Genomic DNA, 21,790 nt, shown 5'->3' with positions numbered 1-21,790 from the left:
ATTCACCTGAGGAGCTCTGAGCCCTCACATTTGGAACAAATATCACTTTCTTTGCCATCCTCTCTATGGACTTTGAGAATCAAAACTTATAACACCCTCTGGCCTTTTGTCCTTATCTCCAGAGAGCGCTTTGAAGTGCACAAAAGCATCTCTGGACTTTCTTTTTAATATCCTAAACTAAACTCACACAAGACATTCCTCTGCTCCTCATAAAGCTGCACCACGAATTTGTCTGTAGCTGTGTGGGATGTATTTTCAGAGAGTTATTTAAGATTTTCTGAGCTTTGGCACTTTATTAGGGAAATGAGTTTCAAAGGTTTTGATCCCTTGTGCATTTTACATTTTAATGGGGAACATTTTCAGCAGAATAATGGGTAAGAGGAAAAATATCTACTTGTCATGGGCACCAAACACAGCAACTAACCAAGAAGAGGAACAAACCACATTTAGGGGTGAAAAGAGGAGACCAGTAAACCCAGCTCCCTCTGGTGTCCACCAAAGAAAGAGCTGCACAGTTCTCCTTTATTCCTGATGTGAAAATAGCTCTAAGTTGGATATAAATTCACCCAGAGCAGCAGTCTGCTCCTCCTCCCTGCAGCAGTGGGCCCAATGCCACAGGTTATTACCAAGCACATGTTCAGAGCACTACCCCTGGCTTGGAGCAGGAGACACTGGCCTTTGAATTGCTGCTGAATCAGGACCAAGCTCTTTCTCCTCATGTTTACTGGATCTTAGAATTTTGTATTTGGGAATAGAAAAAGCCCTTATAAATGTAGGTGCTGAGGACAGAAGGGGATAAATTTGGACAGCTATTTAGCAGCTATTAGTCTTGCTAAGTGGCAGCTCTAGATGGGAAGTTGAGGATAATGCTGTAGAGCCAGTTAAAATCATAAAGGGGAATGTAATCCCCCAGTTTGGACTATATCCAAGGTGTTAGGGCTGACACTGTGGCTCTCCTGAAAACTGATGCAATGCCTCAAGCTGCATTTGGTGGCCCAGAGGCAAATGCACAGGTACACTCAGGAACACACACACATCCTAACACCTCCAACTACACAAGCCAAGAAAAGCCTGACATGGTAATGGGAAAACAAAACAAAGCAAATAACTCTACTGCAGAGACCTCATCTTAGCTGCTTCCATTGTGTCTAAATGTGACAGTGAAAAAGGTGTTAAAATGATGGTAGGAAAAAATCTGGGGACTAGTTAGTGAGAAAAATCCCTGAGATTAGGAGTCCAGTTGTCTTTCCAGCATCTTAAACAAAATCCTCAGCTGCCAAACTAACCTAACCCTGGTTTAGTTCTCAACAGAGTGATACTATACCAAAGGGCATCCAAATCCTCCTTCCTTCTGTAAGACCACATAGATTTGTCTTTCAGGACCCTGCAAGAAACATTTAGGAAGCCAGCAGCAGCATCTGCTTTTTGAAGTAGCTGTAGATCAAGGAGATCCCATTGAAACCAGTCAAGGAGATCCCATTGAAACATAACCCCTCTTAACCCAGACATTCAACCCCATAATATTCACAGTGCTGATGTTTTGGCAGTCGTTCATCACCTGCCACTGTAGGCAACCCAAGCTAAACAAACTTCACCACGTGGAATGGATCTGTACTTGGTCACAGTGGCAGGCTACAAGGATGTTGTTCTTCTGAATGCCACCCCTCCATTTTCAATGCAACTTTCATTTCAAGGAAAGTTTGCAAAAAGAAGCTGAGTGAGAAAATAATTTGAACTCCAGCAACCAAACACAGGAATCTTTTCCCATTATTAACAGTGAAAACTGTTAACAGGCTCCTCTCAGTGAGGTGGCACCGTCCCAGCATTTGAGGACCTTTAGTAGAGAGTGGAAAAAATGCTGAGGGGATAATCTACTTTGTGGGCTTAGTCCATGCACCTGGCAAAGTGTTTTCTATTCCTGGAATCAGAGCCAAGACAGAGGAGTTTGAGACATGTTGGTGTTTGCCACATCAAGACTCATGAAATCACAGAAAGAACTTAACTGCTGGTGGTCTCCTCTCTGACCTCTTACTCCAAGCAGGGCTCCCATCAAAGCTGTCTCTCATGTCTTCCACCCAGAAACCTCTGCTCCCTGACAGAGCACTGCACCTTCTCCTCAGCCTAAATAATGATGCTGATGTGAAATCTGAAATTGCCTTGAAGCTTTGTCTCTCTCCAGTGAAACTGCTGTTGGTGATGGATTTACAGCCTGGGAGTTTGCACTTTTTACTTCACCTTCTTCTCCATGTCCTAGAGTCAAGAGCAGCTCAAGGTAAATGAGACATTAACCCCTGGCAGGGTACCTGACCACATGTGGCATCACAGACTCTGTGGCTGTCCAGTCCTAAGCTTCTGTGCAGGTTGTGCTGGAAATGATGGTAATTACCAACAAATTATTGGTGTGGGATGTCTAGAGATCTTCCTAGTGGGAGCTGGACCAAGATCCTCTGAGTTCACCTACCAAACACCAGCCCTGGGACCAGGTTTGACTGCCTGTGTTGGATTTGGAAGTGAAGGGCTCCCTTTCCTATTACCTAACCTAATGGCCACCCAATCCTACGAGCCCAAAGAAAGGATTATTAGCCAGTAAATAATTGCTATAAAAGCATAAACTAAGTTTAAAACTCAATAAGAAAAGAAAGAAAATTACCAATCTCTGAAGAACAGCCACGACAAGTAAATGGACATTGCTGCTGGGAAAACTCACACTGGAATAGTTCAACAGAGTCCATATGTCTTACACTGCAATGCTCCTGGGCTGATAAAGCCAAACTATTTTAGAAACAGCCAAATCACATTCCACAGCCATGTACCATGAGTGTTTCAAGACATCTCGTAGTAAGGACAGAGCAGCAAGGCATTTTTTAAAGCTGGAACCAGCGTGAATTAATCTCTCTTGTTATTCCTTGCCTTTTCTTTCCTTTGTCTAATCCCTCCCTCCAATGGCTTTTGTTAACAGTCCTTCTCTCTTTCACTTCGTTAGCTCTGTGTGGGCGAGGATGAGGAGTAGAAAACGTGGGTGGAAAACTTCTCAGCTGTCTGTCTCTGGCAGAGCTGGGGTGGAGGTGGCTGGAGATGAAATTATAGGAACTTCACCAGAGACCTCACAAAGGAAATATTCCACTAGCTCCCAGTCCATCTACTTGAATGGCACAGAATAACACTTATTTTTATAGCCTGACAATTCTGAGCCATGAGTTTGGTTCATTCATTCAAAACACCCTAAAGGGTGGACTAAAGATGAGTGAGAGGAGAAGTCTGAGTCGAGTGAGAGCTCGCAGGGTTTGCTCTCTTCTCTGGCAGTGGATGTTCCTCTCCTGGTACACTGAGAACAATCACTGCTGTCCTCACAGTGTGGCAGAGCTGGTGGTGGTACTGTGTGCTCAGGAAAGGTGCTGGACAGGACAGGAAGCTGGGGAGAGGCAGAGGTCTGAGGTGGTTCTGGAGGAACTGGTGTAGATTTCTAGTAGGGATGGACTGATCTCTCTGACTGTAGGGCAGGTGAGTAGGTGCTGGCTGGTTGTGAGGAGTTACCACCCTTTTGCTTCTTCCTTTTGCTTCTTCCTCACTCCCAGTGTTTGCAGCTCATAAGTTTCAGAGGGCAGGGAAGGCAGAGGACCATTTATGTCCCTGCTGCTCCCCAGGCTCTCCCAAGACGACCTACCAAGGACAGTGGAGTAGTCCACGTGCTGCTGTGCTTGGGTAGTGCCTGAACCATCCAGACCCTCCCAGGGTGGATGCTCTGTTCAGAACCCAGGTCCCTGACTGTTCACCTTCCCCTGCCAGAGCCTGCCAAGGCTGGTGGGAGCTCCCTGCAGCAGGCACCCACACAGGGGGCAGATTCAAACAGCCCTGCTGAGTTCCTCACCTACTTTTCACCCAATGCAGTCCACTACTCTGATGTCTTTTTATTCCTTCAGGAGGATTAAACCTGGTATTTTGGGGTAATTTTTTTGAGGGGTTATGAATTTCATCAGCAAAAGAGATGTCTGAGTTTCACTGCAGAAACATCCATGTGGCCAGGCCCCTCTCAGAACTACATGAGAGAAAGAAAAGAGATGAAAAGAACCCTGCAATGAGGACTGATGTATGGATCTCACTGTTCTTTTCTGCTGTGTCCAGTTCTCCCAAGCTCAGACCCCTATGTTTACTAACAGAAAAGAAAACAAAATAGCCACCTAGCTCCATGCAACCTGAAGAGGAGATTCAGGTAATTGATGCAGTCGTGGGTGTGTTGTTTGGTGTTAAAAAGCAGTCTGGAGAGGTAGCTGCACAGGAGTTTAAATCACAAAGTGGAAAGTTCAATATTCACTCAAAACCACTGGAAAAATTAAACTAGCACCATGCAATTGCCTCAAAGATGATTTGACCAAAACTTCAGTGAGGTACTTCATAGTGTTAACAATAACCACAGGCTTCACTTGGCCTGTAGGAGACAGGAGGGGGGGTGGGAAATCACTTCTCTATCTCTGAATAATAATGGAATGATCGTTATGGTGATGACAAGAGACCTCAATTTTATGTGTCACTTTTGTCAACTAGTTATCAAAGATCTCGATGGGATCAAAAGTCTCATCAAGCATCAGTGATCTGCTGGAAAAATCCTTGCCTGCTGCCCTGCAAGCCTGCTTTGGAGCAAGACTTTGGCTCTGGTCATTTCTGGGGGTTTGTGCCCATCTTCTTAGTTGTGTAAATGCATTTTTTTGTGTGTGGCTGAACCAGGAGGTATTGCTGTGCACCCTCAGTGAGCTTGCTGGTGATACAGAGCTGGGCAGGAGTGTAGATAAGCTTGAGGGTAGGGAGGCTCTTCAGAGGGATCTGCACCCAGGGAGGTTTAGGCTGGATCTGAGGAAAAACTTCTTCATGGAAAGGGTTATCAAGCATTGGAACAGGCTGCCCAGGGCAGTGGTGAGTCCCCATCCCTGGAGGTATCTAAAAGACATGTAGGTGAGGTGCTGAGGAGCTTCTGTTTAGTGGTGGACTTGGTACTGTTGAGTTAAGAGTTGGACTTGGTGGTCTTAAAGGTCTTTTCCAAGTGAAATGATTCTGTGATTCTGTGGTCTTTATTATTTCATCTGGCTGGTCAATGCAGATGAATTACTTGCTAGGACATGGTGGGAATGAATTGGGCTGTTTCCTGTCTGTTCCATGTCTGGTGGGAATAATGACTGATAAAATACAAGGAAAAGTCTGGAGGCTCTTAGCTTTCATCAGTGTCTTTTTTGAATTATATTCTATTATCTAAAGACTTTACTTAATACAGATAACCTTGGACTTCAGGAAGGGGTAAGGAGAGGAATTGTCTGCTAATGTAAGCAGGGAGACAGAGTGCTGAAACCTGAGATTCATAAAATCTAGTTATATTGATTTGCATAAATCTTAATCAGGACATGAAAATTATTAGGAAACACCTCAGGATGTGTTTTCAACCAGTGGATCAGCAGGAGGTGAAAATAATGAATGTACTATAAATTGTAAAATTATGTAACTTGTACAGAAGTATTTTTATGAAACTTTAATAATGAAATATGTCAAAGCTTAAGTTAAAGGGCTGTAGGCTGAGCTTTTGAAGACGTCTCAAAATGAACAGTTCAGGGTGCCTGGAGTCTATAGAAAGAGCAGAGGTGGCTGTGCAGGGCAGCTGGGTGGGAGCTAACGTAGCTTTAGAAGTGATCAGCACACAGAAACCAAGCTCTTGGACACCAGGTCATACATTTAGGTGCATGGAGAGAAGCAGTAGCCATGAGAGCTGCAAAACTCTTGTCAGTCCATGCAGCAACCAGAGTCTTGGAAAAGGAAGAGACTTTGTAGGCACCTCACCAACCTCCATTCTTTACAAGTAATTAGCACTTTGTAGGTAGTTCCTTTTACCTAAGAACTAAAATCTGTAGAGAATTTTCTTTTTAAAAAAAAAGAACTTAAGGGGCACTATGCCATCTAAATAAATCCAATTTATAAATATCTTCCAGGAATGGGAAAACTCGGGCATGAAATGTGAGCTCTGCTTCTCCCCTTCCCAGCCCAAGCTCCATGTTTTCAGAGCTCTGGTTCAGATTATGTTTAGAGCTGGAAAGTCTCCATGAGAAAGAGCAGATGGCTCAGGCACTGATCCTGCCAGATGCTGATTTAGTCTGGACCCCATCCAGAAGAGCACTTTAGCCTTGTGCTTAACTTTAAGCATGAGAGTAGCCCCAGAATTATCATCTGCTTAAAGCTGCACTGGGATCTGAACAGCAGCATCCAGCACCTTGCAGGATGAGGCACTGAACTATCTGGAGCATCCACTGTGACACCTGTAGCTGCAAAACCACATGGAAAGCCACAAACCTCTCTAAGTGCAGCAGGAGTAAAGCAGTGCTCTGAGCCAGACCACAGCATCTCCCCCAGGGCACGGGGTTCTGTGAGTCCAGAGCAGAGCTGCTGCAGCAGCTTCTCCAGGCTTAGCATGGCTGGGTCAGCAGAGTCACTCAGTGTCACCACAGGTACCCCAGGAGGCATTCAGCACATAATTCATGGCTGGGACCTTTGCTCTTCACATTCCCCCAGTGTTTTTTGGGAGGGGAAGGAGGCAGGGAAGTGTAGAAGGAAGGAGGGCTTCCCACTTCCATTGGAAGCATGATTGGCAACCCAATGGGGTGAAGAAACATTGACAGCTCCAGCTGAATCAGGCAGGCACTGCAGGCACATAGACCCTCTGAAAATCAGGCCACCTATCTCTAGCCACCCTGGGCCTCTTAAGTGACACATCTGCTGAACTGCTGCTGCTGGGAGAGCTGGGAAGGTTGGGCTGTACCAAGTGCCCTCAAAGTGTGAAGCATTTTAATGAAGTCAGAGTCCTTATCAGTTGTGTGTGCTTCACAAGACCCCTCTTGCACTGAACCAGTCTTACACTTTCTCAGGACTGAAGGAGACAGAAAGGTTTTTGACCCAAAAGTCTTTGGAGAGTTTTGAACGGGGTGTGTGACATCATTGCCAGAATCCCAGCATTTATAAACAGCAGAGATCTGAAAATGATCCCAGGGCTGTGGAATTTAAAGCATGCTAACAACCCACAGCAGCTTGGGAACTGCAGGAAGAGAGCTCGGGGTGAGCCCACTGCTATTCCATGACATCATGGCTCAGATTTCCATCAGACACATACCTTTCTTTTATCCCCAAAATTCATGGGTATGTTTTCAATGCTTCTGATCTTGTTGCCCATGAAGGTGTTCTCCTGAACCACAATTTTTTGCCCATCGGGGTTGCACCTGGAGGAAGAAAAGCAAAGGTGGTGTTGAAGAGCCTGACTCATGGCAGATAACCCAGGGAGGTGTTATTAAGGAGGCAGAATGTCATCCTTACACAATGGTCTTAGGTCTTAAACAAAGCTATTGCTGCTGGAGATTGTCACCTCCTCACAACATTTCAAAATCATTTACAAAGCACATTGACAGAGGTGGAAAATGATCAGTATATGATTCAGCAAAGAACCCACCCAAACTTTCTAAAGATTGAAAATGGAAGATACTGGACAGCTAATTAAATCCTGAGAGTTTAATCTGGCTGAGTTATGCTCCAGCTCAGTGCAGTTGTGGCTTTGGAAGTTCTCTTTTAGCTTTGGCAGTGCATCTCAGAATTCAAAATGCCAATCATCCAAAGCCATGGGGAGGTGAGTGTTGCTGAGTCTGTCTGTCTGTCTGTCTGTCTGTCTGTCTGTCTGTCTGCTCAGCCTCCAGGAGTGCAGGCTGAGGGAGCAGAAGAGATAAATACTGGGATTTGGACCCCTCACTGCAAGAAAGACATTGAAGGGCTGGAGCATGTCCAAAGAAGGGCAACGGAGCTGCTGGGGAAGGGTCTAGAGCCCAAGTGTGGTGAGGAGCAGCTGAGGGAGCTGGGGGTGCTGAGCCTGGAGCAAAGGAGGCTCAGGGGAGACCTTCTGGCTCTGCACAGCTCCTGACAGGAGCCTGGAGCCAGGGGGGGGTCGGGCTCTGCTCCCAGGAACAAGGGACAGGACAAGAGGAAACAGACTCAGGTTGTGCCAGGAGAGGTTTAGGCTGGACCTGAGGAAAAATGACTTCCCTGAAAGGGTTGTGAAACCCTGTCCCAGGCTGCCCAGGGCAGTGGTGGAGTCCCCATCCCTGGAGGGGTTTAAAGGACATGGAGATGTGGTGCTGAGGGACATGGTTTGGTGTTGCCCTGGCAGTGCTGGGTTGACAGTTGGACTCAATGATCTTAAAGGTCTCTTCCAGGCAAAACTATTCTATGCTAATGAGAGCAGAAGGCTCCTTTAACATTGCCTGTTCCCCAGAGGATAACTGTACTTCTGTCCATTATCCATCTCCATTTTGGAACCATGGGCCAAGAGCAGTGTATGTAGCACGTCATGTGGAGAGTTATATCTGCACCACCTGAGGCAAAAGGCTTTTCTGTCTTATTTAACTACAATCCTTGGAACAAATGGGCAGAGAGACCCAGCCCTGATGGTTGGGAGCACAGAGGCTTCAGCAGGGCTGGAGCTCCAGGCGTCCTGGCTGGGGGAGCTGCCAGCTCTGCAACTCAGGAAGCCTTTAATCTTCAAGCTGCCAGTTAGCTCCAGTCCAGTGTGGCCAGAGGTTACAAACTGTGACACTCTCATGGCAAGTGAGTGGAGTCAGTTCAGTTCCACAACTGGCTGCAACTGCACTTTCCACCAGTCACCACAGGGTGTGACAGGAAAGTGTCCTTGTTGCCTCCTCCTCCTCTCAGCAGAGGCACCTCTGGTCCCAGCGACCTCACAGCAGCAGATGAGGACTAGAGAAGGTAAAAGGAATATGGATTTCTGTAGGTGATGAGCAAAGGTTGATGCTGCAGCAAACTCATCCAGAAATCAGCCATGCCTTTGCCAAAGCTGCACAAAGACATGAGTAACACCCTGGGTCAAGGGAGGGCTTAGAGCTCTCCAAAGAGCCTAATTAGAAGATGTCTTGAGTGACTTCCTGCAAGGCACAATTCTGTCTTGGGGATGAAGGGGAAAAGCTCAAAGGAAGCAAATCACATCCCAGCTATGAGGAACAATGATAGTGTTTGGGGATTCAAAGTGCACCAGTAAGGAGGGGGGAGAGAAAGAGAGACAGAGAGAGGAAGTGAAACAACAGAAGGAAATGGGGGCTGTGTCATTTCCCACAGGAATCCTCCTACAGCTTCTGCTGGAAGGAGATAAGGCTGCCCCGGGGGCCAGAAGAGGTAGAGCCACTTTGCAATTGTGTTTAAATTGATAAGATCAGAGAGGCAGGGAGCTGGAACAAGGGTTATATGAGGTCTTTTGCCACTGGATCACCGGTTGGAATCTGGCTTCATTTGGTTTTCATCACCAGTTCTCTCTCCATAGACAGAAAGGTCTGGAAATGATTTCAGGTCATCTCTGTGGCATTCCTAAAGGACTCATAACTTGTTTCTATAGGGTGTTTCCATCCTGCTCTTGCTGAGCAATACAAAAGCAGCAGCTCATGAGCTTTCTGCTGACCTGCTGTGCCAACAGCCCTGCTGAAGCCTGCAGACCTCTGCCCTCTTAGTCCTGCAGGAGCAGTGGAAGTGCCTAAACGAGGTCATGGGCTGGTTCCCTCCTGGAGGGACACAAGATCACTTGTTAGACCCAGCTTGGGACTAGGTCACCCAACAGCACTGCAACTGCTGCAGCAGAGAACCTGGGAAGGGACTCCTCTTTGTGATCTTTCTCATTCACATCACGAAAGGGTGAGAAAATAAGAAACCATCCTGCAGTTTTCTCTCTTGCTTCCTGGACCTGCCTTCGTTTTGTTAATGGCTGGAAAACTTCATTGCAGGGAAGGGTTGAAGTGCAGTCAGAATTGTTACACGTGGCTCCTGTCTGTCCCCTGGGGCTAGCAGGGGAACCATTCAGGCCCCAGCCAAGACCTCTCTCTGTAGGTCACTCTGCTCACCTAAAAGCAGGAGCAAAGACAATTTCTACTTGTACAAGGTGAATCTCAAAAGGCATCTTGTGTTTTAACATGCCTCATTCTTCCCTGACAGTTTTGACCCATTGACTTGCTTCTGTGTCTCCACACCTCAGTCTGCCTGCAGAGGTTAGCCAAGAAGGGCCCTCAGGAAGGTGTGAGGGCTTGGCTACCTCCCCCAGCTCCTGCAGCACAGATGCTGCCACAGGAGCTCCTGCTCAGTGTGCACTAGTGAAGCCAGCCCCTGGGAAGTGGCACAAGTTCCATATGGCAATGAAATGAAGCCAAACCCTTAGCAGGTTTGTCTGACAACAGCTCTTGCAGGGGAAAAAAAGTGTGGAACTCTTCTGTGGGACCTCTACACAGGAAGCACCTCTCTGTTTTTCCTTTGTCAGCCACGTAGGCAGCATCCAAGAGGTGTAAGAAAAGATCTTGCTAAGTCAGAGGGACATAGCTGGACAAGTTAAAGAAAATTCAAGCCTGATCTTTAGTCACTTTAAACTTACTAGACCCAGTTCTTGATAATGCAGAAGGTGCTTGTAGCTCCAAAAAGATCACACCCAACTAAATGTCTTTGTAACCCTCGAGATCTTCAGGTGGGGAATCACTGCTTGTGATTTTGAACTCAGAGAAATAAGATGGATGGGAAAGAAAGACTGACTTGAAACTGCCCAGGTATTTTGCCAGGTGTCCCTCCCTGGGGCTGCCCACTTACAGTGTGCCCGTGGGGCTGCAGGGCTGCCACTTCCACTCGATCCTCGGGTCGGGATTCCCGCTCACGGTGCACTGGATCTTGTGTTTGCCTCCTAGTTCCACCCGCTCAATCTTATCAAAATCAGTCTCCTTTTCATAGATCTTGGGTCTTTCTGAAGAAAAAAAACCAAACAAACAAAACTCAAATGAGGAAATTCACATGGTCCTGCTTCTGTCAAAGGTTTTGCAGCTTTTCACTCTGATGGCAAAGTGCTGAATTTATGAGGTCACTGAAGTTGTAGGGCAACTACCAGCAGAACCAAACCATACATTTGCAGAAACGTGTGTTAGTTGTGGTGTTTCAGAAAATTCATTGAAATCCCACCACGTTCATCCTTCCAAATGTCATCACGGACCTTCTCTACCTCTAGAAAATTTATGTCTGTTGGTCAGGGACTGCAGGATCAGGCTCTTAGTCCACCTACTATGGGCAAAATAGTGTTCAACCTCTGATGTCACCTCCTGAGAGGAACCTTATCAAGGGCTGCTGCTCCACAACGTTGTTACCATTGTGCAGGTTCTCCCCAGGGTTCTGGAAGAAAAGGTCTTTTTAATCTGAAAACTTTGCTTTCCTTCCCTCTGTGTAATGAGCACTGGATGAAGGGGCAAAGAAAGGAAGGAAGAAGTGGTGGGGAGAAAACACTTGTAGAGCAACGCCAAGAAGTTCTCACCAACAGCAAAGCCATTAAAACTGTCACTGCATTATTCACATCTGGAGGGGTTGCAAGATCACACCCTTGGACTGGAAATCTCTCAAAAGCAAACTTTGGTGTGACACTTTCAGGGCTGCTCGTTGCCAGCAGGAAAGAAATGCTTTGTCCCATCCACTTCCAGCTCCCACGGGAACATGCAAAAAGGAGAAATAATGCTAAAAAATCCCCAAAGTGAACTGAACTTTTCCTAACCTCAGAGAGGGTGGGTTTGAGTTTGGGGTGAAAGCACAGACTCTTCCCTTATGCAGACAGCTCTGCCCATCCCTGGCCATATCTCTTTGTCTGCTTCTCATAACAGGAAATCAAACAGATTTATTGGTTGGGGTCCCTCTGTGGAACACCTCTGTGCAGCCAAGTGTGGCTGCTTTACACGGAGGGCTTTTGACAAGTTGGGAAGTGAATGTAGATTAGATTCCTAATTTTTGGGTTAACTTATTTTTTCTGCTGTCAAGGAGGCCCCAGATCTGTAAATAGGAGCTACTGCCCACCTCATCAATCTCCAGCCCTTTCCCTCTCTTTTCTAACAGCTTCTTTCCCTTCCAACCCTCTCCTCCTGTGAGAGGACTGACCAGTCTGATCCCATGTCTTGGTGGGACCCTCACGTTCTGTTTCTCACTCCTGCCAGACTCTGAAAGATCTTCTGACCTCATCATTGCCTGAAAACACATCAGCATTTCCTTCTCCACCCCACGAAACGGGGCATTGACTGTAGCTGGGTCAGCTATATCCTGACTCCCATGCTGCAGTAAAACATTAGCTGCTTTAAAAAACCTTCTTTAGATCCCAATTAACATTTCAGTGTCATACAAAAGTGTCACAGGAAAGGTTCCTCAAGTGTTAAGTTTTCTGGGCTGTAAGAACAGAGCTTTACAAACCTGGGGAGTATATTTATGTGGTTTTGTGTTTGTGAGAGGCTATGGGAGACAAGGTTGCCTTCCAGTCTTTTAATATTAGGGGATTTTTCTGTAGTCTTGGTGAAATGATGAACGTGTTGACTGTCACTTAAATTATCCTTCTAAAAAAGAAATAATGATTTTAACTTGATCCAATTCAAATAAGAACATACATGAGTGATGAATGAATCCCTAATTCCACAATTACTTTACTGCACGGCACTATTAAATATTACTTGAAACCTAAAATGAGTCAAAATGATTCATCAATTGAAATAATTATTATTTATGAAGCTTCAGCAATTATTTTCTTAAAATTTGAGGGGCTGGCTAAAAACACCTCCCCATCATGTCTTTCACAGTGCCTTAGAACACAGTTAGTGTGGGGTCCTAGCTGATTATAGGCACGACACTCTGAAATTGAAGCAATTTTTGTGTCTCTCTCTTTTCCCTGCAGTGTTGCAGGGGTGGTAGGTGTCATTCTGCCCCCCACCCTCACTGCAGCACTGCTGGAGCAGGGACGAGGCCCTTCCACAACTTTGTACTCTTTGTACTCTTTGTGCTTGGAGTTGTGGTGGAGTCCCCACCCCTGGAGGGGTTCCCAAGCCGTGGAGATGTGGGGTGAGGGACACGGGGCAGTGGGGACCTGGCAGTGCTGGGGGAATGGTTGGACTCAATGAACTTAAAGGTCTCTTCCAACCAAAAGGATTCTGTGATTGCCCCCAGCATTCTGGGGGTTTGTGATGTGGAATGGGGGAGATGCCTTGGGCTGAAAACTTTCTCACTGTCACAAGCCAGTGATTATCAAGGGTACACCTAGCAGTGCATTTCTCAGAGAACTCTCTCCCTCCTCCAAACAGTGCTTTGCTCTCTTTTCAGTTTGCTTACTCAGCAGCAGGGTGGATTATACACAGACTCTTTATCTTTGCTCCTCTGTAGGTGTGAGGTAAGGCTCAGGGTCTGAATCCCTTTGTGAGCACCTCCAAAATCCAAGTAGCTTCCTGGTTGCACCTGAAATTATGTGTCTGAAGTGTGGTTTTCATCAACACCCACACATCTGTGGTGTTGCTGCTTTTCAAGCATGCAAAATAAAAAGCTGTTTGGAACGGGGAGCTTTAGGAGTTGGACTAATGGCAGGACACAGGTTGAGTCACCAAGCCAGCAGCCTCTGCAAGACCCTTCAGTGCTCCTTGCCTCCTCCTGCAAGTGCAGTGCACAGCCCTCCCCTCTCCTTGGAGCTCTGTGCTGTGCCAAGAGCCTGACCTCAGCACCCTCTGCTACCCTACCTTGGGCTCAGCCAGCACCTTCCTGCAGAGCCTTGCCCCTAACAAGCAGTCCTGCCTGCTAGGGTGGTGCTGAACTGCAGGAGATGTTGAAATATGCTTCATCCCTGGCCTGAAGCATCCCTCCCTATCCCACTCCTGCCTTCCCACTCCCCCCTGTGCTGAGATCTGCCTGCTTGCTTCCCCCCCAGCCTCCCATCCCTTGGCCATTGCCTTCCTCAGGCTGAGTTTTCTCCAGCAGAAGCCAAACAAACCTTAAAAGCTTTCTCCTTCCTGGCTGCCTTTGGAACATGTGATGTTCAGATGGCTTTAAATGTATCGAAATAAATGGGTTTTGGTTTCTCTGGCTTCAAGTGTGACTGTATCCCCAGCTCTCTTTGCAGAGGTGCAATTGCTGCTATGAGAGCTGACCTGAATAACTAAAGACCCTGCTGCTGCTGCACTGTGAAATGCAATCCAAAGGCAGTTCTGCTCTCTGTGAGTTCCAGATGGATCAGCGTTATGTAAATCTCACCTCACTTCCTAGTGGTGCCTCTGGTTAGGCACAAAACAAGGATTGGGACATCCACCCTCTGGTGTTGCCCCTTCTCCATGGAACTCCTCTCTCTCTCTAAACTCATTGCAGATGTGATTGGGGGGTTGCACACTTGTCACCCAAAGCAGCATCCAAATATAGAGGACAGCACATAGAAAGTTTCCCTGCCCTTTTTTAGAGAAACTTTGCTTTACTTTCCATGCCCTCTGACTGAACTGCTGTTTGCATACCTTCCCCACTGCCATTGAAACTGGGTTTCAAAAAATCTTTTCACATAGCCTGATCTAGTGGGAGGTGTCCCTGCTCATGGCAGAGGGGTTGGAACTGGGGGATCCTTGTGGTCCCTTCCAACCCTGACAGATTCTGATCTGTTTTGGCAGAGGACTTTGGAGCCCTGGTGGCTCGGTGGTTGGACTGGATGATCTTGGAGGTCCCTTCCAACCTAAATGATTCTATGATTCTATGAAGCACATCATTAAAATAACATCAGAGTGGTCCAGTGAAGCATTTAGTCTCCACCTTATATACTTTGCTGGACGTGGGGCTTCATTAAAACTACTGATAGAGTAGCAATTTGTTTTCTATTTATCCTTTCTGTTTCCCAGAAGCCAAAATAATTTGCACTTTAGAGTTTTTCATCTGATGTCTGTGCAGTACTTAACAGAAATATAAGCTCTGCAAGTGGAGCTAGGTGAATATTCTGTCAGGTAGATAAGAAACTCATTAATGCCATTTGGACTGGTCAAATGGCATGGGAAAAAGAGGATGAAATTTCCCCCAAAGTAAAACAAGTTTGTCTGTGTTTGGTTTACAAGCAGTCTCTGTGTTTTGGTTGTTTGTGGGGTTTTTCTTTTTTCTTTTTTTGTTAAGAAAGAAAAAAATGGAGTTAATTGACCTGAAAAGAAAACTTTTGTTTCAAGCTGAAGAGAACATTGTGTTTGACCCCAGCTGGTTTTGTCTGGGTGGTTGTCTGGGTTGGGTTCTCTGGGTTTCAGTTGTATTTTGTGCAGCACTGCAGATGGGTCTGGCACTGCCAGCAGGGTGGAAGCCAGTGGGAGAGAAACCACAGGGGCAGGTACTGCCTGAACAGGTAGTGAGAGGAATCACAGGGCACCTCACCTGCCCTACAGGGAATTTTGTTGTTCCAATGGCCGTGCAGCTCAGGTTTGGTTTTTCTGATCTTGTACTGTCACTGGGAAGTGTCTGTCTTCACCCTGGAGGAGGAAAAGTGACTCTTCTGGTCCTGTACCACCTCTCCCAGGTCTGTCATTCAACGCTGATGCAGCCAAGCTTTGGGGGGAAAAAAATGCTCTTCTCTTCTCTTCTCTTCTCTTCTCTTCTCTTCTCTTCTCTTCTCTTCTCTTCTCTTCTCTTCTCTTCTCTTCTCTTCTCTTCTCTTCTCTTCTCTTCTCTTCTCTTCTCTTCTCTTCTCTTCTCTTCTCTTCTCTTCTCTTCTCTTCTCTTCTCTTCTCTTCTGTCTCTCCCCATCTTATTTTTTGTGGCTAAACAGAGCTCAGAAGCAAATGCCTCACGATGAACTGCTGAGGTTTTAGCAGAGCAGGCAGTTTTCTAGGATTTTTGCCTCTGCCCCCCTTGCCTGCTTTCCCAAAGAGAGAACAGTTGCTGTACCTGCAGGCTTGGCTGAGGACAGTGTGGAAACCACAGGCTGCCTCCTCCCAGCCTCCCCCCACCACCCGGGCTTCCAAGGGCTGTCAGGGAGAGATTGCTGCTGCAAGGACGTGAGCTGAATGCTTCAGGGTTGTTTTTTTTCTGGCAGACTCCAGCAGGCCCCCACCTTCCCCTTCTGAAAATTGCTTTGGCCACTTGCAGCAAAATGAAAATAGCTCATCTGACTTTTTCATTAGGGGCTCTCCTGGGAGCACAGAGAGGCTGAGTGGAGGCTGGACTGAGGAGCTGCAAGTGTCCAGGGTTTGCTGCTTGATGTCAGTGAGAAAATCCTTCATTATTTGCTAATAATTAGTGTGCCAGAAAGGCCCACTGCAGCCTGTTTGTGCTGCTGTGTTTTCTTCCTTTCATACAGCTCCCAGGAAAAGCCAGTTGTTTCTCTCCTGGCTATGTCTGGTGAGACTGGAAGGACAGACTGAAGCTCTTCTCTCTCTTTGCCTTTGCTCTTCTCAGCTGAGTGTCCTGCCCACCCAAAGCACTGGCCACAGCCTTTGCTGCCAGTACCCAGGAGGAAAGCAAAGCAAAGGGCTTGGGGAGGAACACGTGTGTTTTATTTGGGGATTTCTAGTTTGCTCAGCTGGCCCAGGAGGTGGAAAATGAGATTTTCTCTTTTGACTTCTCCTGAGTGGGTCGTCCTCCAAGGAGCTGTGCAGGAGATGGATGTGACACACAAAGGGAGACCAGTGCTGGCAGGATAGCCAAGCATGCAGGTGAGGGGAAGGTAGATCATTTTATGGAGCCCTGCTTCTCCTGTCTGGCTCAGACCTTTAACCTGATCATTAGTTGGGTTGCACTAACAATCCAAAGAAATTCATGTTTTTCACTGTGTCCAACTTAAGAGATTTCAGTGGCCCCTCCATGCATAAAAGGCTGTGGGAGTCTCTCCTCTGTCTTAACTGTCTTGAGCTGAGAACCATCACTCCAAGAGCTGTTTTTCTCTGAACTGGCATAGCCCAAATGCATTAACCTCATCCTGAAGGCTCATTTCCCTCCTCAGACTATTTCTGCATCTGGTTGAGGTGATGGGGTATTGTTCACATGGATCACCACATATTTATTAACTTTTATGGAGATCACTGGGGACTCCTTTGATGTCAACTCATCCCTTGCAAGCCAAAATAGGTCAGGCACAGAACTGCCTTTGATTTTAAACCAAATACAAAGAGCTGGCCTGACTACAGAGTAGGACAGCACACAGCAGCAAGTGCTCTGGGGCTCATTCTCCCTAGCAGCAACTGGAGGTGTAGCTGGTCACCTCCCTGACAGAGCAAGGAGCACGTGGCAGTGCACACGTGGATTCTCCACGCACCCTTTTTATTCCAGTCCTTGCCCAGGAGCTAGGGAATTCATAAGGAGCCTGAAAATTACTGCTGCTTACAGCAGAGGCCATTTCTAGCACTTCATCCTGCATAGATACAACACAAGAGCTTGGGGGATCAAGGACTCTACGAGGGAATGTAATTTCAATTGACTAGAGCAGCTGGAACCCAAAGCAATATTTGCTGGAAGAGCCTGGAGGGAGCACAGGAGAGAAACTTTGGGCCAAAGAAGAAAGACAAAGTGGTGAAGGGAGGTTATTCATCCCATTTTTGAATTAACTTCTGCCTCCATACAATCTGCACTGGCAACGTGGTGGTCAGAGCATGCTGGCTGCTCCAGAGGGGCTCAGCAAGAGCCCTGATACATGCAGATGACTTGTACAAGGGTGAGAATGAAATGCAGTCTGCTTGCCCATAAATAGGTTGGAGGGGGTTTTGTTTGTGTTTTGTTCTGAAACCGCTTTGTACTCCGGCCCGGAATGACTCTTTTCTCCCACATTTCTCCTCCTTGGCTGCCTCAGATGTGCAGCCACCAGCTGTTTGCTAGGATTGTTCCTTCTCCTCGCTCCCTCCCCTCCAAATTCTTCAGGACATTATTTTCTTGAAGCTTTCCTCAATAAGAATTTAATCAAACAAAACAAAACCACAGCAACCCGCCGCTTCTTGGACAGTGTTTGATGTGTAAATATGTAAAGAAGGAGTGTTTTGAAAATGCAGTCAGCTACCTCCTGGGGACTTCAGTCCTACCATCAGCCAAGGTGACTCCACGAGGGAGATATGTGCTCCTGCAAGATTAAATTCCAGCTGCAGTGGGAACACGGGTGACCAGAGGCACAGCTAAGCCACTTCTTAAAGAGACATTTTTGGCATAGCAGCAGGATTCTCCTCCAGGCCAGGCAACGTGCTCCTTCCTGCACACTGTCAGCCAGGTCCTTGCCTCCCTCCAGAATTCTTTGCCCATTTTGCTTTTTCTTGTCTCTGTGGAGCTGAGATGCTCCATACGTCTGCACTCTGCAGACACTCAGAGGTTTTATGGCCAGATCAAGCTTGGGGAGGGGAAATAGCTCCTAGAATTTTACTCATCACCACGGGGTGAAATACCTGGCACGTAGGGTGTCCCCTCAGAACTACTGTGATTGCTGTGGGAGGTGACTCCAAGGAGAGCCTGAAGCAGTGCTGGTCCTCTGGCAGGTCAGGAGATGCACTGCATATCAACTCCTGTCCTGCAGGGCTCAGGCAGCTGACTTCTGAAGTCATTAAAGAATCCTCTTCTGCTGCCATTGGTGCTGAATAAAATACACTGGAAAAACTAATACAGAGCAGTTGGATGGAAGAGTCCTGCTGCTGTTCATACTTTCCTCATGGACAACAGCTCACAGCAGTGTTAACTTTAAATCTGCCCCACACCTAGGTCAAAGTGGCAGTGGATGGATTGTCACAGCACACTGATGGATGGTGACACTCAGGAGCATTAATGATGGATTGTCTTGAAGAGCCTCACAGGGGGAGGGGGCTGTGTGCTTAGAATTTCTTGAATGCAGTGTCCCCACATATTCAAATGACATTGATCTTCTCCTTCCACAGTCTGTTTAATTAACTTGCCATCTTCTCTTTGATGGTCTAGTGCAGAGCTCCCTCACTTTCACAGCTGAGGAGTAAAAGACTGGCCCTGGCTTTGGGCTGTGACTCAAAAAGAAATGTTACTCCTCAGCAGCAGGGAGCTGGCACATGGTATGTGCCCAGTGTGAGGCTTATCAGGTGCAGGACTGCTGCAGGCTCCACCTTGTAGACGTGATGCAAAACTGATGCTCCTACCACCCTGTTCACTTGCAAGCCCAAGAGGAATTTTGTGTTGAATCTGCCAGTCCCTGTGTGCAAACTCCAGCTTCAGTAAGTGCAGACTGCTTGTGGTTCTAAGCAGAGACCTGGATCACCCCTCCCAGCTCAGAGGGGGTTGTGTTTCAGTGGTGGGCAGGGTGAGGCCTGCATACAATGGCTAGAAGGTTGGGTTTTTTTGGAAGGTAAAGCAGATGATGCCAGATCTGAAAAAGCAGTCCCTTTACTTTTAACAGAAAGCACAAGAAAAAAAGGCAGTTTGCTGCTCTTGGATAAACTTCAAGAGCAAAAATTGCCTTTTTTGGTCTCTACCCACATGCATCTCAGCAAAATGACCCTCTCCTTGGACAGAGACTTCATGTACAGCATGTCAGGTTAGTGCTGCAGAGCCTGGCACAGGCAAGAGAGATTTCCTAGGTGTTTTGTGTCAGTCCTGGCTACAATCAAGGCAACTGTCCTCATTATCTGCAGCCCTTAGCTTGAAAACAGTGTCACTCTTTGGCAGGTACTGTCCTTTGCTTGCTCTCATTCCTATGATAACTTTTCTTTTACCAGCAAAGAAACACTTGCTGTTTATTTTTCCTGAGCTTCCTCGTGCGACACCTTCTCCAGTCCTGCAGCTGCTGGACTCTGCAGGCTCTTGAGAATGGTGGGTTTCCAATTAAATAATTACTCCTGATTGAAGTCTTTGTTGGGCTGCTCTCTCAGAAGGCAAACAATGAGCACCATGCTAGGCATGCACTGTGTGTGAGAGCCAGAATAGCACACACTGGTCCATACAAGAAAGATGAAAGGCTTGTTCTGTAGTTAGGAGCATGGGATGGTTTAATCCTGAAATAGCATCTTGCTGATAGAAACAAGGTCTGTTTGTTTTTTTATATGCCTATTTGGGGAATGGCTGCTCTTCAAGTAAACATTCTCTTCTGCATGCAACCACCAGTATTTACCTTGACAAGATAGTTTATTATCATTCTTAATTTTCTCTTCCTTTGAATGTTTCCGTTCTCTTAACAAGACAGCCTCAAGTGAACAAATGAGCACAGCTCAACACGTTCCTCCCCAGCAGCTGAGAGCAGTACCTGACCATCAGCATGTCCTGAGCTCTCTCCACACCTTCACTCATGTAGTGTTTGAGGTATCTTATCTATCTCTCTCTTATTTACCATTTTTAACAGGCCAAATGTGCCTAAGTGACCAGATCTCCATTTCTTAGGCACTGTTCCTTTCTGAAAGGTGAAATGAGAAAGCCACAAATGCTGGAAGTTACATGGTGCAGCAGTTTGTAAGTGTACAAAGGACAATTGAGAATATTTTTAGGTGTGAAGAGGTTAAGGAGAAAAGAATTCACCACATAAAAGAAAGCAAATCTCTCTCAATAACTTTATCTAACTCTCTGGCTGAGCGAAGCTCGGGAAACACAAAGGGAAGCAGAGCTAACTTTTGCTGAACTCCTACTTGGCCTCATGATTCAATCTCTGTTGCCAAGTTCAATGGATTAAAAGAGGCAGTGGATGTGCAAAGAGACAATGTGGCTCTGTCTTCCATTATCCCAGCAAGGGAGATTAATAAATGTGAGTCCAAAACTCATTTTCCCTCTTTGTCAAGTGAACCTGCTTCAGTGCACACCACTGTTTACTTCAGTTTTCTCCAGGTGCCCCTGAAAATGAACCTGTCTCTCAAGTTCTTGAGCAGATAAATGACAAGACATAAAATACAGACTTAGAAAGTATTTCTGTAGCAGGATGATGGAGAGACATAAAAGAGAGGGTAGCTTATCTAGTTCCTTCCATCAGCCCTGTTGGGACTTTTCCTGTCCCAACAGATGTTCCCCAGAGCTTTGCCCAAGCTGATTTTTAATCTCAAGGGATAAAACTTCCATCACTTCTCTTGGGAAACTGTGCCTCTGGCTCTAAGACCTCACTGCTAGCTGTCCTCCAAAACTCCTGTCAAAATGTAAGTCCTGTTAAGTTTGTTCTGCTTCCCACTGCAGAGATATTGGTCCAAACCTGAGGTGCAGTGTCTCAGTGGAAAGTGACTGCAGAAGACCTAGTTTCAGGCTAACTCCTCACACCAGCTCTCTGTTCTCTGTTCTGTTGCTTTGATTTGACATGGGATGGAATGAGGTATATCTAAGGTAGGTTCCTAAGCAAGGTAGTAATCTCTGCATTTATTTTTGGGGGCTGTAACTGTGCCATATCAGCTGAACATGGGGAGATGTCACCCATTCCTGCCCACTGCTAAAGCAGGACCACACAAAACAATGAGAAAGAGCCCAGCAGAAGTCATGCTAAACATCAAGTCCTTACCTCTCACTATCAGCTGCATGGTGAGGTTCTTGTACAGGCCATATTTTGTGTTGCTCAAGACAATGGTGTAGTTTCCAGCATGCTTTGGTCTCACATCTCTTATGCCCAGTCTGTACTTCCCTGGGTCTGGCTCGTAGCAAGTGTGGTTGTCCTTGATCAGTTTGCCATCTTTGTACCTGTTGTGAAAGTCCCATCAAGGTTCATCATGTGTATGTGATCATAAATATACGTCTAGATGACCCCAAATTCTGCTGAATGTGCAGTACTAAGTGCAGGAGATCACAGGTTAGCCAAAATTTATGTCATCAGTGTTAAAACAAGATATTAATGAGGCAGAATTGTCTTTCAATATGTATATGTGACCCTTGACTGCTCCTGGGAAAGCCTGAGTCTGTGAGCTGGAGGATTGAAGGTCAGTGAGGAATTTACAGTGTTGAATCTTCACCAAGAGCAGGGAAGCAGAACCTGCATGAGCAGACTCCTCTTCACTGCTGCTCTGCTATGCAGATTTGGGTTAGGATTCCAAACCAGCCA

The 21,790-nt window shown here is 46.5% G+C and overlaps 1 protein-coding gene across 1 annotated transcript in view; it reads right to left on the bottom strand.

Annotated features, from left to right (window-relative positions):
* The window catches only part of LOC103772629 (vascular endothelial growth factor receptor kdr-like), a gene marked incomplete at its 5' end in the record, with an annotated part of 49,054 nt that extends 27,622 nt beyond the window's left edge, over window positions 1-21,432 (bottom strand). Inside the window, 3 exons of the mRNA XM_008939970.1 lie at window positions 7,142-7,247; window positions 10,648-10,798; window positions 21,257-21,432. Coding sequence (XP_008938218.1) covers window positions 7,142-7,247; window positions 10,648-10,798; window positions 21,257-21,432 — 433 coding nt within the window. The remainder of the gene's footprint in view (window positions 1-7,141; window positions 7,248-10,647; window positions 10,799-21,256) is intronic.
* Window positions 21,433-21,790: the final 358 nt, after the last annotated feature.

The sequence above is a fragment of the Merops nubicus genome, unplaced genomic scaffold (genome assembly GCF_000691845.1).
Source record: "Merops nubicus isolate BGI_N331 unplaced genomic scaffold, ASM69184v1 scaffold2005, whole genome shotgun sequence".
Taxonomy (NCBI): Eukaryota; Metazoa; Chordata; class Aves; order Coraciiformes; family Meropidae; genus Merops; species Merops nubicus.
Note: the sequence above shows the minus strand (reverse complement) of the source record. Positions and strands in the feature narration are given on the sequence as shown.